The sequence below is a fragment of the Brachyhypopomus gauderio genome, chromosome 8 (genome assembly GCF_052324685.1).
Source record: "Brachyhypopomus gauderio isolate BG-103 chromosome 8, BGAUD_0.2, whole genome shotgun sequence".
Taxonomy (NCBI): Eukaryota; Metazoa; Chordata; class Actinopteri; order Gymnotiformes; family Hypopomidae; genus Brachyhypopomus; species Brachyhypopomus gauderio.
In genome coordinates, this window is record NC_135218.1 from 18548418 (window position 1) to 18563959 (window position 15542).

The following is a 15542-nucleotide window of genomic DNA, read 5'->3' on the forward strand; positions in this document are numbered from 1 at the left end:
AAATGTTTTAGTTCCATTCATGTTAAACCATAAACCATTTAATCTTTAAATGAAAAAAAATGTCTTAAAAGTATCAGTGCAGGTAATGCGAATAATCCAAACAGTCTTTGTTGTAATGTGCTTCCAACATTCCCCAACTGTGAGAGCAGCCAGGGTTGCAGGTAGCAATGCTAATGAGTGCTTGACGACTTTGCAGACACATTCCCCTGTGAATGCCAAATCAATGAATCTAGTTTGGGGACTCGTAGTGTAAAATGGCATGTCATTTTCACCTTGCTGAAATCTGTCAGTGGGCATTTGAATCACTCAAATGCACATACGCACGCACGCACACACACACAAACACACACACACAGACCTTTCATTGCCAGTTCTGGTCCTCCATACACAGACAAAACCAGAGTGGCATAAGTTCCTTTCAAAATGTTCTATGTTACATATTATATATTACTTTAAATTAATAGTAATGAACCACAGTATAGGGCAGTATATTCTGTGTCAAGTAAAGCCGTTTTGAATTACTTTAATAACACATCCTCAAATGAAGCAGAAAGGGGCGGAGCTAAATTGACCAGTGAAGATCGAGTGATGTTATTGGTGTTTAATACGGTGCTATCGTGCCCTTTTATTTCAGTGTTATGCTGCAATAGAACTCAAAAACCTCACTGATCTTTCCTAGTATTCATATGTGTGATAACAGCCTATATTTCTAAGAGGAAATGCGACTAAAACGCTTATTTTAGTACACACAGACACTTAGTAAATATTAGCCTAACAGAAAAATTAGTAGACAAAATATTAACCAAACCTAATCAACATACTAGAGAGAGGGTCAGCTGTGTTTACTGATTTAATGAAAACTACATGAAGTGGTTACTTACACCATTACACTAGATTCCCAGGAAGATACTTAAATAACTTCATTCTGTAAAGTGGCATGTGATGGCTACAGTTCTATACACGGAGGCTAGTGTAGGGGGCTAGTGTCTAGGGATTCACTCCTCTCATGTTCTGTGTAGGGGGCTAGTGTCTAGGGATTCACTCCTCTCATGTTCTGTGTAGGGGGCTAGTGTCTAGGGATTCACTCCTCTCATATTCTGTGTAGGGGGCTAGTGTCTAGGGATTCACTCCTCTCATGTTCTGTGTAGGGGGCTAGTGTCTAGGGATTCACTCCTCTCATGTTCTGTGTAGGGGGCTAGTGTCTAGGGATTCACTCCTCTCATGTTCTGTGTAGGGGGCTAGTGTCTAGGGATTCACTCCTCTCATGTTCTGTGTAGGGGGCTAGTGTCTAGGGATTCACTCCTCTCATGTTCTGTGTAGGGGGCTAGTGTCTAGGGATTCACTCCTCTCATGTTCTGTGTAGGGGGCTAGTGTCTAGGGATTCACTCCTCTCATGTTCTGTGTAGGGGGCTATAGAGAAGGGGCCAGACAACTGCAGGGACCAGTGCTGTGAGTATTAGGGGATCAAGGAGCAGGGTGGATGTTTTCATGGACTTTAGGTATAAATTGTTTTTCCAGATGTTTTGGAGATTCGATGGTGTTTTAGGAGGTCGGTGATGTTTCTAGGTGTTTTGGAGGGTAAGTGGTGTTTTTCCAGGGGGAGGGCCCTGTCCATTGGGAGAGAGTTTTGTGGGGTAGATGATGTTTTCAGGGATATTGAGAAGTAGGTGGAATTTCCAGTTATTTTTCAGGGTTTCTGCAAGAGAGGGTGGAATTGTTTGTAATGTCTATGGTAGAGGGTTAAGTGTTATTAGGGTGGTTCCTGGAATAGGGATATATCCAAAGCTTTTGTGGTCTTTTTCCTGTCCTTAAACACCTGATTGTTGAGATCAGTTCTGAGAGTCAGAGGTCACTCAGGGTCATGGTCGCTGTGACCTGTCTGAACAGTGTGTTTGATCAGGTCACAATTACAGTTTCAACTATCACAATTAGTAGTTTATGTGGAATACCATAGTTATGATAACTTACTTCAGAAACCACAATTAATTTGTATAATAGCTGTAATGAAATCATAAAATGTGAAATTGTGAATTATTTTGAAAAGCACATCAGACAGTAGAATAATTAAATAGTTTGGTTTAATTGTGTGAAATGAAATGTATTAATTTAATTTATTTGATGGTTTAATCTGCTTGAAGGCCAGGAATATTGCTAATAGTGTGTTTACAGAGTGATTCAAAATTGACAAAGTATTCCAACATAGTCACAGCAGATTCTTGAGAAAGTGAGTGATGATGAAGATGACTGGATGAAGGTTTAGGAGGGCCTCTGCCAGTCAAATGTTGAATAGCTGATTCGCATCTCATTCTTAGTGTGTTTGTGTGTGTGTGTGTGTATGTGTGTGTGTGCGAGAGAGAGAGAATGGTAGAAAGACAGGAACAATATGAGAGACTAAAAAAAGAGGGAGGGAGACAGAATGAGAGGAATACAGAGGCAGAGAGATGGAGGGAGATGAGAGGGAGATGGGAGGGAGATGGGAGGGAGATAGAGGGAGATAGAGGGAGATAGAGGGAGATGAGAGGAAGATGAGAGGAAGATAGAGGGAGATAGAGGGAGATGGATGGAGATGAGAGGGAGATGAGAGGGAGATGGATGGAGATGAGAGGGAGATGGATGGAGATGGATGGAGATGAGAGGGAGATGGATGGAGATGAGAGGGAGATGAGAGGGAGATGGATGGAGATGAGAGGGAGATGGATGGAGATGGAGGGAGATGAGAGGGAGATGAGAGGGAGATGGATGGAGATGAGAGGGAGATGGATGGAGATGGAGGGAGATGAGAGGGAGATGAGAGAGAGATGAGAATAAGATGAGAGGGAGATGGAGGGAGATGAAAGGGGGATGAGAGGGAGATGGAAGGAGATGGAGTAAGAGTGGGGGAAGAGGCGAGATGCAGAATCACTCAAGTTTAATTGGGTCTCGAGTGTTTGTTGGTGCCGGTGAGTAAGCTAGAGGCTCTGGAGAAATAATTTAGAAATGCAATCAGTGTAGTAATGTTCAACGAGAGCACTTCATCAGGGAGAAGAACAGAGAAAGCACTCACACACACACACACACACACACACTCTCTTACACACTCACACTCACACACACGCACATAAACCAATCTGAAACTCAGAATGAGAAAAAGTATACGAGTCCTGTCCTGAAATGCGTCTGTGGCTCATACGTGAGGTGCAGACTGAGCGGGTCAGGAGTCGGACTCATCCAAGCTGAGCACAGACACACACACACACACACACACACACACACACACACACACACACACACACACACACACACACACACACACACACACACACATACACACATACACACACACACACACACACTAGCACACACACACACACACACACACATTCACACACACACATACACATGTGTGTGGGTGTGTGTGTGGGGGGTCTGTGGGCATGTGTGTGGGTGTGTGTGTGGGGTTTGTGTTAGTGAGTGTGTGTAGATATGTGCTTTCATGTAGATATGTGGGTGGTTTTGTACACAGTGGACCCTTTGTGATTTTGTACTCTGTGTTTGTGTGGGTGCAATTCTGAATATATAAATATAAATCCAGAATACATTACAATATTCGCTCTGTCTCTGTGTGTGTATGTGTGCATGTGTGTGTGTCCATGTGTGTGTGTGTGTGTGTGTGTGTGTGTGTGTGTATGCGTGCATACGTGTGTGTGGTTTCTGCTCTGTAGGTGGTTCTATATCGTGGTGGTACCTATGACTTCAGCTGCAATCCGTCACTGGGAAAGCCCAGAGGACATGGACCTAGATGAGGTATGTTGGCACGCATTCAGAGTGTGTGTGTGTGTGTGTGTGTGTGTGTGTGTGTGTGCATGTGCATGTGCATGCATATCTGGCTTTGTATGTTTATGCAAATATCCGTGTGTGTATGTGTATGTTTACACATATATGCATGGGTGTTGTGTGTGTGTGTGTGTGCGCGCATCCGTTGTCATAGTGTATGTGTTCTGAATATGTAAATAGAAAAGCAGACTACATTTCCATATCGCTGGGACAACCAGTTAAGAAGCAGCCAATCAGGGGACACAATGTGTCTCACACCCTACCGGCGTGTCTCACACCTTCCCAGCATGTCTCACACTCTGCCAGCATGTCTCACACCTCCCCAAAGTGTCTCACACAACCCCCAGCATGTCTCACACTCAGCTCATGCACTCTCAGTGGCTCATGAAAAATACAAGCCCTCAGTTTGAAGGTGGGGCTTTTAAGGGGAGGCGGAGCTCGCCTGAACAATGGCAAATAGCGTTGTGGAGTGTGGATCCTGTGACAGGGCCTGGAGCAGTAGGTCTGTGTGGAGCGTCCTGACGTCCTGACGCTGGGAGCTGTGAGGACCTGACGGTTGAGGGACACACATCACGACAGCCCTGGCACTCCAGACCCAGACTGCTGCCTCCTCCTTCCGCTCAAGTTGAATCCTGTTTTGTGTGATTTGGTTTGGACCACTGTAAGCATCAGTGAGGCATGGCTTCATCTGAGAGAAAGAGAAAGAGAGACAGAGAGAAAGAGAGAGAGTGTCTCATTTAATAATGCAGTTGTTAGAACACATTGTCAATCAGTAGCACACAGAGGTGCGAAATGAGCATGTGTGTTTGTGTTTGTGTGTGTGTGTGTGTGTGTGTGTGTGTGTGTGTGTGTGTGTGTGTGTGTGTGTGTGTGTGTGTGTGTGTGTGTGTGTGCTGTAGCTGTTCGAGGCTGACGCAGACCCTGGCACGAGTAGGAGGAGGAGGAGGAGAAGTGAGACGCAGGACTTCCTGAAGCCGTACATCGCTGCAAGGCTGAAGACTCTTCCAGAGACCTTCGTCCTCGGGGATGAGAAAACCTACGATGGCTTCCTGAACAAAGCCCTACCCGGGCAGCAGCAGTACCGCACCTTCATCCTGGCAGCGGTCCAGGACCACGATGCAGTGAGTGTCTCACACACACACTCACACACACACACAGACATACAGATACTCACACACACACACGCAGACATACAGATACTCACACACACACACACACACACACACGCAGACATACAGATACTCACACACACACACACGCAGACATACAGATACTCACACACACATAAACAGACACACACACACACTCACAGACACACACATACTCACACTTGAAACAGACAGACGCAGACACACACACACAAATACACACACAGCATGCACACACAGTAACATGCACATAATAACTGATGCAGTGTAAGTTACTGAGGTCTTACATTCACTTATACTGACTCAAGAACTTTAATGGCATTTTAACTTGAGACCTTTCATGTTTCATTCTTTAAAAAGTAAAGCTCACAACTTTTTTAATGGCTTCACATGTATATTTCAAACCTTTATGCATAACCTGGTTGGCAAGAGTAGATGGTTTCAAACACACACACACACACACACACACACACACACACACACACACACTCACACACACACACAGAGATCTCAGCTCTCCAGTATGTCCTGGACAGCAGGTTGTTCATACATGTTTCATACCCAGACTGGCTTGGCCACTGTTTAAATGGCCACTGTTTGGTGAGCCCTTGTTTGTAACTGCAGTCACACGTGTGATGTCCACTGTATTCTTATGAGAAGACTCAGTGTTGCGGTAAGCGAGTAATTATGGAGATGAGAGTCTGAGAGGAGCAGTCACATGGTGCAGACGCCACACCACAGTGGTTTGGCTCAGAAGACCTGAACCCATTCCTGAGTGATCTCCAAAAACAGGAGGATAGGTGGGGAAGAGGAGGAGAGAGTGAGAGAAGATGAAGATTAAATGTGAAGACTTCTTCCCCACCTCTTGACTATTCTACACAGTGATATCCTGTGTAATGGGACACCGTAGTTCTTGCTTGACAGTCTTTACATAGTATTTATTTTATAAATATACACACACACACAAACACACACACACACACATAATGTTAATGCAGCATTGATGAGTAGATGCTGGTTGGTGAAAGCAGAGGCCTCTCAGTCAGTAGCATGTGCTACGTCAAGCAGTGCTAGAACTGACCGGTGTGAACACTCCCGTCATAGAAGTGAGGACATTCCACTCACTTCCTGCAGGGGGCAGTACTCCTCCCGTCATCCACAGAGATGCAGACAGACAATGGGAGAGTGAGAGGACAGGACACGCTCTTATTCTGATCATTTTATGTTATACATGAAGAAGCTTAACACCACTTCAGCAAAATGTTAGCTAGACTTTACTCTAGTATTAACATTACTCCAGTAGTAACTCAACATTACTCTAGTATTAACATTACTACAGTACTAACATTAGTCCAGTATTAACTCAACATTCCGCCAGTATTATAATGAATCCAGTATTAACTCAACATTACTCCAGTTTATATCAGTCCAGTATAAAAATAAACATTAATCCAGTATAAAGTCCAGAATTAATATTAGACCTGTATAAAGTCAATATTAGTCCAGGATTAACTCAATATTAGTACAAAATGAACTCAACATTAGACCTGTATTATTCAATAATAGTCCAGAATAAGCCCCAAATCAGGCAATTAGCCTGACATTAGTACAGACATTAGCATTTGTTAGCTCAGAATGAGATAAATAGCACAGCACTACTGCAGTGTTAGTCCAGCGCTAGCAGAACGTTAGCTGAGTGTTTGCTGTCCTGCAGCGTGAGAGCTGTAGACACAGGCTACAGGAGAACTGTAGACACAGGCTCTCAGGTGCTCGCAATATGTGCAGTTGTTTAAAGTTAATTACACCATGTAAATAGATCCATTTACCTTCATTATGTGCCATTATGAGACCAGCACAGCTCTCCAGAAACAGCTTTATCAAGGCTAAGACGATGTAGTACTTGTTACTGGAGTGAAAGTCTCTCACACTCCACCTGTGACAGAAGAGTGTGGCAGCTTCAAAATGACTGCTACATAATCACAATTGCTACTATCATTTGTGAGGGCTTTAGAATTACAGCAGCTGGTTATAGGAATAGGGCTGATGGAGCCTCTCTCCCATTGGACAAGGCCCTCACCCTCTCTCTCTCCCATTGGACAAGGCCCTCGCCCTCTCTCTCTATCATTAGACAAGACCCTCGCCCTCTCTCTCTCCCATTGGACAAGGCCCTCGCCCTCTCTCTCCCCCATTGGACAAGGCTTTTGCCCTCTCTCTCTCCCATTGGACAAGGCTTTCGCCCTCTCTCTCTCCCATTGGACAAGGCCCTCGCCCTCTCTCTCTCCCATTGGACAAAGCCATTGCCCTTTCTCTCTCCCATTGGACAAGGCCCTTGCCCTCTCTCTCTCCCATTGGACAAGGTCCTCACTCTCATTTCCATCCCAGCTTCAACTCCATGACTGATAGAGTGTCTGGTCAAGAATTTGTTGATAGGCCTGGGAATTGAGGGTTCCCTGGATAATATGGAGTCGTCCAGGTCCAGGATGCAGAAAAGCATCACCACCATATTTCACTGTTGGGAGGAGGTTCTTCTCTTTATATGCAGTGTTGACTTCTCCAAACTTTGACTTCGAATGGGTTGAACTGGAATCTTTTGGAGATGGTGTTGTAGCTTCCCCCAGACTGACGGGCTTCACCACCTTCTTCCTGATGTCCTCAAATGTCTTCTTTCCTCTCAGAATGATCATGCATTTACTTTTGCATATGTTCTGATTGCATGTTCCTTGTAGTCTGCTGGCAACTCACACAAAAACTGACACAAACAAAAACTGCTGATGATAAAATATGAGAATCATGGTAAAACAATAGAAATGTCTGACATTTATTTAACAACAGAAATGAGTGACATTTATTTTGGCGGGGAAACTCTGTACTTCCATGACAAGAATGAGTGTTTCCTCCTCTGTGCTGCCTTTCGCGAATGTTCGCTACCATGACGACGTCGTCACTGCATTGCGTTGCCTGGTCACACTCGGCTTTTATAGTTAATCTGATTGGTCAGCACGGCGGCACACCCACACCTGCTGATCGTGTGATTGGTCTAGCCCAGCCTCGTGACCCTGCCCACTGTGTTGCTGATGATTGCACTCCTCTCTCTTTCCATTCATCTTTCACTCCTTCTCCCTCCGTCTCCCTCCCTCTCCCTCTCTCTCCCTCTCTTTCTTGCTCTCCCTCTCTCCGTGCCTGTGGGCTACACTCTGCCACAGCGCTGTAATGATTCACGTGCGTCTGCAGATCTAGTGCTTTATTTGTTATTTGTCGTATCCGGAGGGAGTGGAGAAGGTGTCATGCTGATGGGGTTCATCCCTCAAAGGCTACTGAAGCATATCCTCCAACTCTCAGCAGGGTGGAGGAGTCAGCTACGCCCTCGCTGATCCTTCTGTGTCACCCACTCACAGAGACAGAACGCCCCTGGCGGGCTGTCTAAGAGCTGTTCCTCATGCGATTAACGGCAGTGCCTTAGCAGGAGTGTGTCTTCCATCTGCACTGTAAGTTACTCTAATAGAGTTGGTCCACAGGCTGAGTGTGTCAGCAGTTACACTGTGTTTACACTGTGATTGGTTGAGGCAGCCAAAGCAGTTACGCTGTTTACCCTGTGATTGGATGAGGCAGTTGAAGCGGCAACACCATTTAGACTGTGATTGGTTGAGGCAGTTACACTGTTTACACTGTGATTGGTTGAGGGAGTTGAGCCAGTTGCGCTGCTTACCTTGTGATTGGATGAGACAGTTGAGCCAGTTCCAGTGTGTCTGGCATTTCAACACAATGGAGCATTTCCATCAAGCCACTGCATCTTTCAGAAGGGAAATCTTTACGAGTGGGCTGGCAAAATTCACTCCTTCACAGTTTTTGTACACCAAAACAAACAGCTCTCTAATTTGACTGTGTGTGTGTGTGTGTGTGTGTGTGTGTGTGTGTGTGTGTGTGTGTGTGTGTGTGTGTGTGTGTGTGTGTGTGTGTGTGTAGAAGACATTTGCAGCCAGTCCGTTCTCCGAGCCCATCACGGTCCGCCTACACAGCGGGATGTCTCGGCACACAGAGGATCCGGAGATGCTGTGGGTCATGGGTCCTGTCCTGGCTGTCATCCTCATCATCATCATCGTCATCACCATCCTCCTGTTCAAGAGGTGAGATGTGACTCACACTTCCTGAAGCATGTGGGTTCCCCTGTTAAAAGTACAAGCTTTAGTGCAAGCTTCATTCATTCTTAAGATTCACTCTGAGTGATCACTATGTGCTGTATATATTGTTCCATAGCCTGAGACAGCCGTGAGACACTTAAAGTTCATCCACAGAGCTGTGAGACACATAGAGTCCAGCCAGAGCGCTGTGAGACATGTAAAGTACAACCACAAAACTGTGAGACATGTAGAGTCCAGCCACAGAGCTGTGAGACACATAGAATCTGTCCAGAGAGCCATGAGACATGTAGAGTCCAGCCAGAGAGCTGTGAGACACGTAGAGTCCAGCCAGAGAGCTGTGAGACACGTAGAGTCCAGCCAGAGTGCCGTGAGACATGTAGAGTCCTGCCAGAGTGCCGTGAGACATGTAGAGTCCAGCCAGAGTGCCGTGAGACATGTAGAGTCCAGCCAGAGAGCCGTGAGACGTGTAGAGTCCAGCCAGAGAGCCGTGAGACGTGTAGAGTCCAGCCAGAGAGCCATGAGACGTGTAGAGTCCAGCCAGAGAGCCGTGAGACGTGTAGAGTCCAGCCTGTTCCCCTACTTTCCTTTTTCTCGTATATAAAAATGGCCTGTCTATTTCCGTTCGAGAGCGTAAAAAATCTCTGAGAAACCTCTGACTCACCACAGACCTACAGAAGTACTGAGTCATTCCCACAAACAGGTACTGTTAAAGTAGAACTGAAAATCCAGTGGGGACATTCTCCCATAATGCCATGGGCAGTTAAATCCAGTGGGGACATTCTCCTATAATGCCATGGGCAGTTAAAACAACAATCAGTGATGTATTGAATTGTATTGTATTGAAAACATGCTTTCTTATGTGTTTTAGAGGGATTGTCATGTTTGACATGAAATCCGTGTTTGTTATGATATGCTTCTAAGATGAAGCAGAGCACTGATCTAAAGATCCATCAACACGCCCAGTCACCTTGGAAACCACAATCATGATCCAATATCACTTTGTCAAGTTGCTCCCAGATAGAATCTAGAATATTCTCCTATGTTCACACTAATTTTGGCCTGTCAGGTCTTATTCTAGATCATTCTTGAGTTGTAAAACCTTAGAATACTGGTGTTAATGTATGAGTGCTTAGTAAAGTTAATGGAAACTGTAATAGTTTAGAACCCCCAAGTAGACATGATGTCCACCACCCATTGCACTGCTGAATTAATTTCTTATTTCACTCTTGACTTTTTCATCAGAATTATTATTTCTCAGCTGAAACGTGCAGTGAAGTATATGGATGGGTCCTTGGCTTGGTCATAACACTAACAACAAAAAAACTTACCTGAGTATTATTATTATTATTATTATTATTATCATTATTAAAAGAGGAAGAAAAATAAGGGTCCAAAACCACACGTCTGAGACCAGTGGAAAGAAAATGTGTTCTCTGAACATCAGTGCAGAAATCTCAGTAAGGTGTCCAGGAAACCAGAGCAGTCCTCTGGGGAGAATTCTCTAGAACACCCTTTAAGGAAAAAAAGAAAAGAACAAACAAATGTGGTAAGCCAGGAGCTCATTAGCAAGATGTCTTCTCGAAAGCTTCTCTGAAACTCTGTGGTGATGCGACTCCTCCGAAACTCTGGTGCTGAGACTCTTTCTCTGAAACTCTGTGGTGATGTGACTCCTCTGAAACTCTGTGGTGCTGAGAGTCCTTCTCTCTGACTTTTCTCTTTCCTGTGCTGTTCTGTGGCGCTGGCCCGGATGGACACAGTAAACAGGAGAGGTAGGTGCCTCGCCTACTTCCTCCCACTGCTGTCACTGAGCCCACTGTAATGAGTTAGCAGGGTTTTCTCATGCTGGTAATGGAGGAGTTAGAGATGTGTCCAAGCTTCACGCTGCAGTGAGAACACAATACAAGAATACCTGGAGAGAGAGAAAGTGTGTGTGTGTGTGTGTGTGTGTGTGTGTGTGTGTGTGTGTGTGTGTGTGTGTGTGTGTGTGTGCTTTTCTCCTCTAATTGCTCCTCATGTTTCTGTGCTGTAGGAAGCGGTCCTGTCCCTCAGTGAAAGATGAACTCTCTGCAGGAGTCAAAGATCATTTACTGGCTCACTCCTCAGATCCAGTAGAGATGAGAAGACTCAACTACCAGACACAAGGTACTGCATACACACACACACAACCACAGGAACACCCCCTACACACACACACACATGCACACACACACACACACACACACACACACACACACACACACACACACACACACACACACACTCACACACACACACATAATGCTTGACTGAATTACACACCTTCATCGTGTGAGCGTTCATTGTTGGTGCTGGAATTAGGCCAGAATGTCCTAGCTGGGAATCTGTCTGTATCTCTTTTCTGGCTCTCAGTCGTGTCTCTGAGTCCTTCTCCCCCACGCTGTGTAAATCCCTCCTGATCTTTCGTCCAAGTCCCTGCTTCACACACACTCTGGCTGCCCCTGTAAACCGGAAGACTGGGTCAAGTGTGCTGGTTTCTCTGAGGGTCAGACTAACATCCCAGCCTCACAGAGCAGGACCTGTGTTGTGTGGCCCAACACTGAAGGCGCTGTGCTCGAGTTCCCAGACACGGATGTTTCTGAGGCTTGTGCTGCTCTAACACACTTGGCTTTATATTACTAAATATCATGATGAGCTCTTTCCATTCTTATTCAAGAAGCCAAGATCTCACATGTCACTGTGACAGCACAGGGAAAACAAGTGACCTCTCACATCCTGCCCCTCCTCTCTCCCTCTCATTCTCTCTCTCCTTCTCGCTCTCTCAACTCTCTCTCCCTCTCTCTTTCATTCTCTCTCTCTCCCTCTTTCTCTCTCTCCATCTCTCTTCTTCTTGCTACCTCTTGGACTGTTACGCGTGCTCCCAGACAGTCATTATATATCCTTCCTCCATTTCTTTCTCTGCAGGTTCCAGTGCCCCCAGTTGCCCGAACACTCCAAGTTAGTCTCCATCCGCCCCTCACGCGTCCTCCTGCCTCTGTTCTCTCATCTTGCACACACCCCCCCTCCTCCTCTTCTGGTTTTCCAGCCGCTTCTCTTTGCCTGTGTCTGATCACTCAGGCCTTGTGTACTGACCCCTGCTGGCTGTTCTTATATCTGCGTGCACACCCTCTCTGCAGGCTGCCTGGGCCTCACGTGGCACCTCGCGCTGAACATTCCACACCTCATGGCTGAGTGGAAAGCCAGAGGGGAATGGGTTAGATCATCAGGGTTTTATACTTGAATTACTGAATAAGAGGTTTAATTTGCTGTTAAAGTTTGACTGTATCTTGGGATAAAACACGGTCTGTGTATCTTTGCACAGAAAAGCGTATCAGCCATGTCTCTGATACAGTCCCCCTCTCTCTTTCTCACTGCACCATAGTTCAGATTCCAACCAATCAATGAGCATGCTCAGTCATAGCTCCGCCTCCCGGGTTAGCACGTAGTGTGGTGTTTAGGAGCGCTCTCTTCTTTATCCTCTCTACTTTTAGGCATCTATCACTCTTCATCTCTCTCTCTCTCTCTCTTTCTCCATCTCTCTCTCTGCTTATTCACAAAGACGTCACGCTCCAGGTCCTCTTCATCTTTCTGATGAAGTGTGCTTGCATACCAGTTTCAAAATGTGTGTGTGTGTGTTTTTATGAGTGTTTGTGAGTGTGTTTCTGTGTGTGTTTGTGTGTTTCTGTTGCTCACAGCTTTGCTAACTGCCATACACCATTACAGGAGCTCACAGCTGACCGCTCTGATAGATCTCCCATAATGCCCTGCCTGTTCTGTTCTTCAGGGATGCGAGAGCACCCGCCCGTGTCTGTGTGCGACCTGGCTGACCACATTGAGAGACTGAGAGCCAATGACAGTCTGCGTTTCTCACAGGAGTATGAGGTACCTTCATGACAAACCTAGACATACACAAGGATGCTGAAGACCATGCTGAATTATAACCTCCTGCTGAAGACCACCCTGTATTATAACCTCCTGCTGAATGGCTATAATCTTTATTCTTCCCTCTGTGTGTTTCATGCACTTAACTTTGGTTGTTTGTAAGGATTCTGTGTCATCCACCTTCTGACAGAGGAAACCACAGCATCACTCTGCTCACTGTCCACTGTCTGCCCTGGAACTCTGCCCCACCCCCCACCCCCACTGTCCACTGTCTATTCACAGACTGAACTACATCACAGAAAGGCTGAGCTGCATCACAGACAGGTTGAGCTGCATCACAGACAGGTTGAGCTGCATCACAGACAGGTTGAGCTGCATCACAGACAGGTTGAGCTGCATCACAGACAGGTTGAGCTGCATCACAGACAGGTTGAACTGCATCACAGACAGGTTGAGCTGCATCACAGACAGGTTGAACTGCATCACAGACAGGTTGAGCTGCATCACAGACAGGCTGAGCTGCATCACAGACAGGTTGAACTGCATCACAGACAGGCTGAACTGCATCACAGACTGAACAACATCACAGACAGGTTCAACTACATCACAGATAGACTGAACTACATCACAGACTGAACTACATCACAGACAGACTGCAAACTACAAAATAAAAAAACACTTAAACCTAATCTGGATAATTTTTGGTAGTGGATTTTGGTAGGAGAGATGAAAGTGTTTATTGGAAAATTGGAGTTGTGTGAGGTTTGTTAAAGAATGTAGGTGTTTACTATAGAATGTAGGTGTTTACTAGAGAATGTAGGTGTTTGCTAGAGAATGTTCATCTTGGCTAGAGAATGTAGGTGTTTACTGGAGAATGTTTGTCTTGGCTAGAGAATGTAGGTGTTTACTGGAGAATGTAGGTGTTGGTTGTAGAATGTTTGTTTGCTTAAGAATGTAGGATATGAACATAACTGCCACTGTAAGGAATCAGTCACCACAGAAAGACCCTATAGAGAGACCCTATAGAGAGACCCTATAGAGAGACCCTAAAGCAGAAAGAACACTGCGATTCCAGAACACTCAGTGCTGTTGATGGGACTTCACTCAGCAGTGCGGCAGTCAGGGGTTGCCAGGTGCAGCAAAAAGAAGATAAGTGCCCTGAGCAGTATTCACTTATGCTCGTATGCTCTTTGTTGGTGTGAGCGGTGCTGTTTCAGCAGTTTCAGCCTGCAGCCTTAACGGTTTTATGAGACTGTTAGTGTCAGAGAAGCTTTAAGAGATCCATAACATCAGAACACATGCATTATTCTTTGAGCTCACAGATGTGTGTGTGGTGTGTGTGTGTGTGTGTGTGTGTGTGTGTGTGTGTGTGTGTGTGTGTGTGTGTGTGTGTGTGTGTGTGTGTGTGTGTGTGTGTGTGTGTGTGTGTGTGTGTAAGAAAAAATAAAATGGGAGACAGTCCAGTGTAAATAAATAACAACCCCAACCAAGAAAGATGGTGAAAGAGATCCAAGGTCAAAATCCCCTAGTCCCACACACACAGATACATGCACACACAGATACACTCACAGACAGATACACTCACAGATACAACTACGTATAGTAGTCAACCATGTATAGTAGTCAACAACATATAGTAGTCAACCACGTATAGTCAACCACGTATAGTAGTCAACCACATATAGTCAACTATGTATAGTCAACCACGTACAGTAGTAGTCAACCACATATAGTAATCAACCGCGTATAGTAGTCACCCACGTATAGTCAACTTACATGTAGTCACGTGTTGTCATATGTCATCAGCTACATGCTGTCAGCCACTGTTCCCTGTTGAGCTGGACTACAGCAGACAGCTGGATGAGTGACCACCCAGTTCTAAATGACCTTTCAGACACCCACAACTAGTTAGTGTGATCCAACACTATACACCACATATGTCAAAGTCAAGGCCCGCGGGCCAGATCCGGCCCGTGAATTGATTATCTATGGCCCCCTGGATGATATTTAATTACTGTTAGAACCGGCCCGCAGGCCACAGCCGCCCGCTGGTGTTTTGCACGCACAAACACTACATTTCCCACAATGCAACGGTAGCCCGCAAAGTCACTGCAGCGCGCACAAGCGGCGAGGGTCAGCGCAGCGAAAATAACGTAATCGCAGTGGCTCAGCTCGTGCGCGAGCGTCTTGCGCGCTGTCGATTCGCGAGGTCGTGCATCTCTCGAATTTTGTACTTTGCGAGCGCCGCGCCTCAGCGCAATGAACAAAGTCATGTTTTCAGGGTTCATACACCTTTATAAGGTGGAATTCAAGCACTTGTACGTCACTTTCAAGGTCCATTTCAATATTTCCCAGCACGTTAAACTTAATTAAGTTAAATATTTATACATATACTCGAAATGATTCGAAATAATTCGCTTTTTATTCACATTATTTAATGGTTGTTTATTTTCAAAACGCCCAATATTAACGTCTTCACGTTCTCTCATGTTTCGTCCTGGAATTACAAGAGGCTCGTATTTGTTAACGTAATAAAAGAGAACTG

At 45.6% G+C, this 15542-nt stretch overlaps 1 protein-coding gene and 1 long non-coding RNA gene across 3 annotated transcripts in view; one reads left to right on the forward strand and one right to left on the reverse strand.

Moving 5' to 3' along the window:
* Window positions 1-15542, forward strand: part of LOC143521799 (receptor-type tyrosine-protein phosphatase F-like) — a 105977-nt gene that overhangs the window by 64846 nt on the left and 25589 nt on the right. The window contains 7 exon segments of the mRNA XM_077015142.1: window positions 3702-3783; window positions 4713-4934; window positions 8925-9085; window positions 10858-10869; window positions 11130-11242; window positions 12041-12073; window positions 12900-12997. Of these exon segments, the coding sequence (XP_076871257.1) occupies window positions 3702-3783; window positions 4713-4934; window positions 8925-9085; window positions 10858-10869; window positions 11130-11242; window positions 12041-12073; window positions 12900-12997 (721 nt within the window).
* On the reverse strand, window positions 1149-14925 carry LOC143521800 (uncharacterized). Of its 2 annotated transcripts, XR_013132847.1 has the most exons (5): window positions 14774-14925; window positions 11399-11577; window positions 8668-9125; window positions 6788-6894; window positions 1149-4501 (listed from the first exon to the last, which is right to left on the reverse strand). It is a non-coding gene; the product is annotated as an uncharacterized LOC143521800 (long non-coding RNA). The 2 variants fall into 2 exon arrangements; XR_013132846.1 differs by lacking the exon at window positions 11399-11577.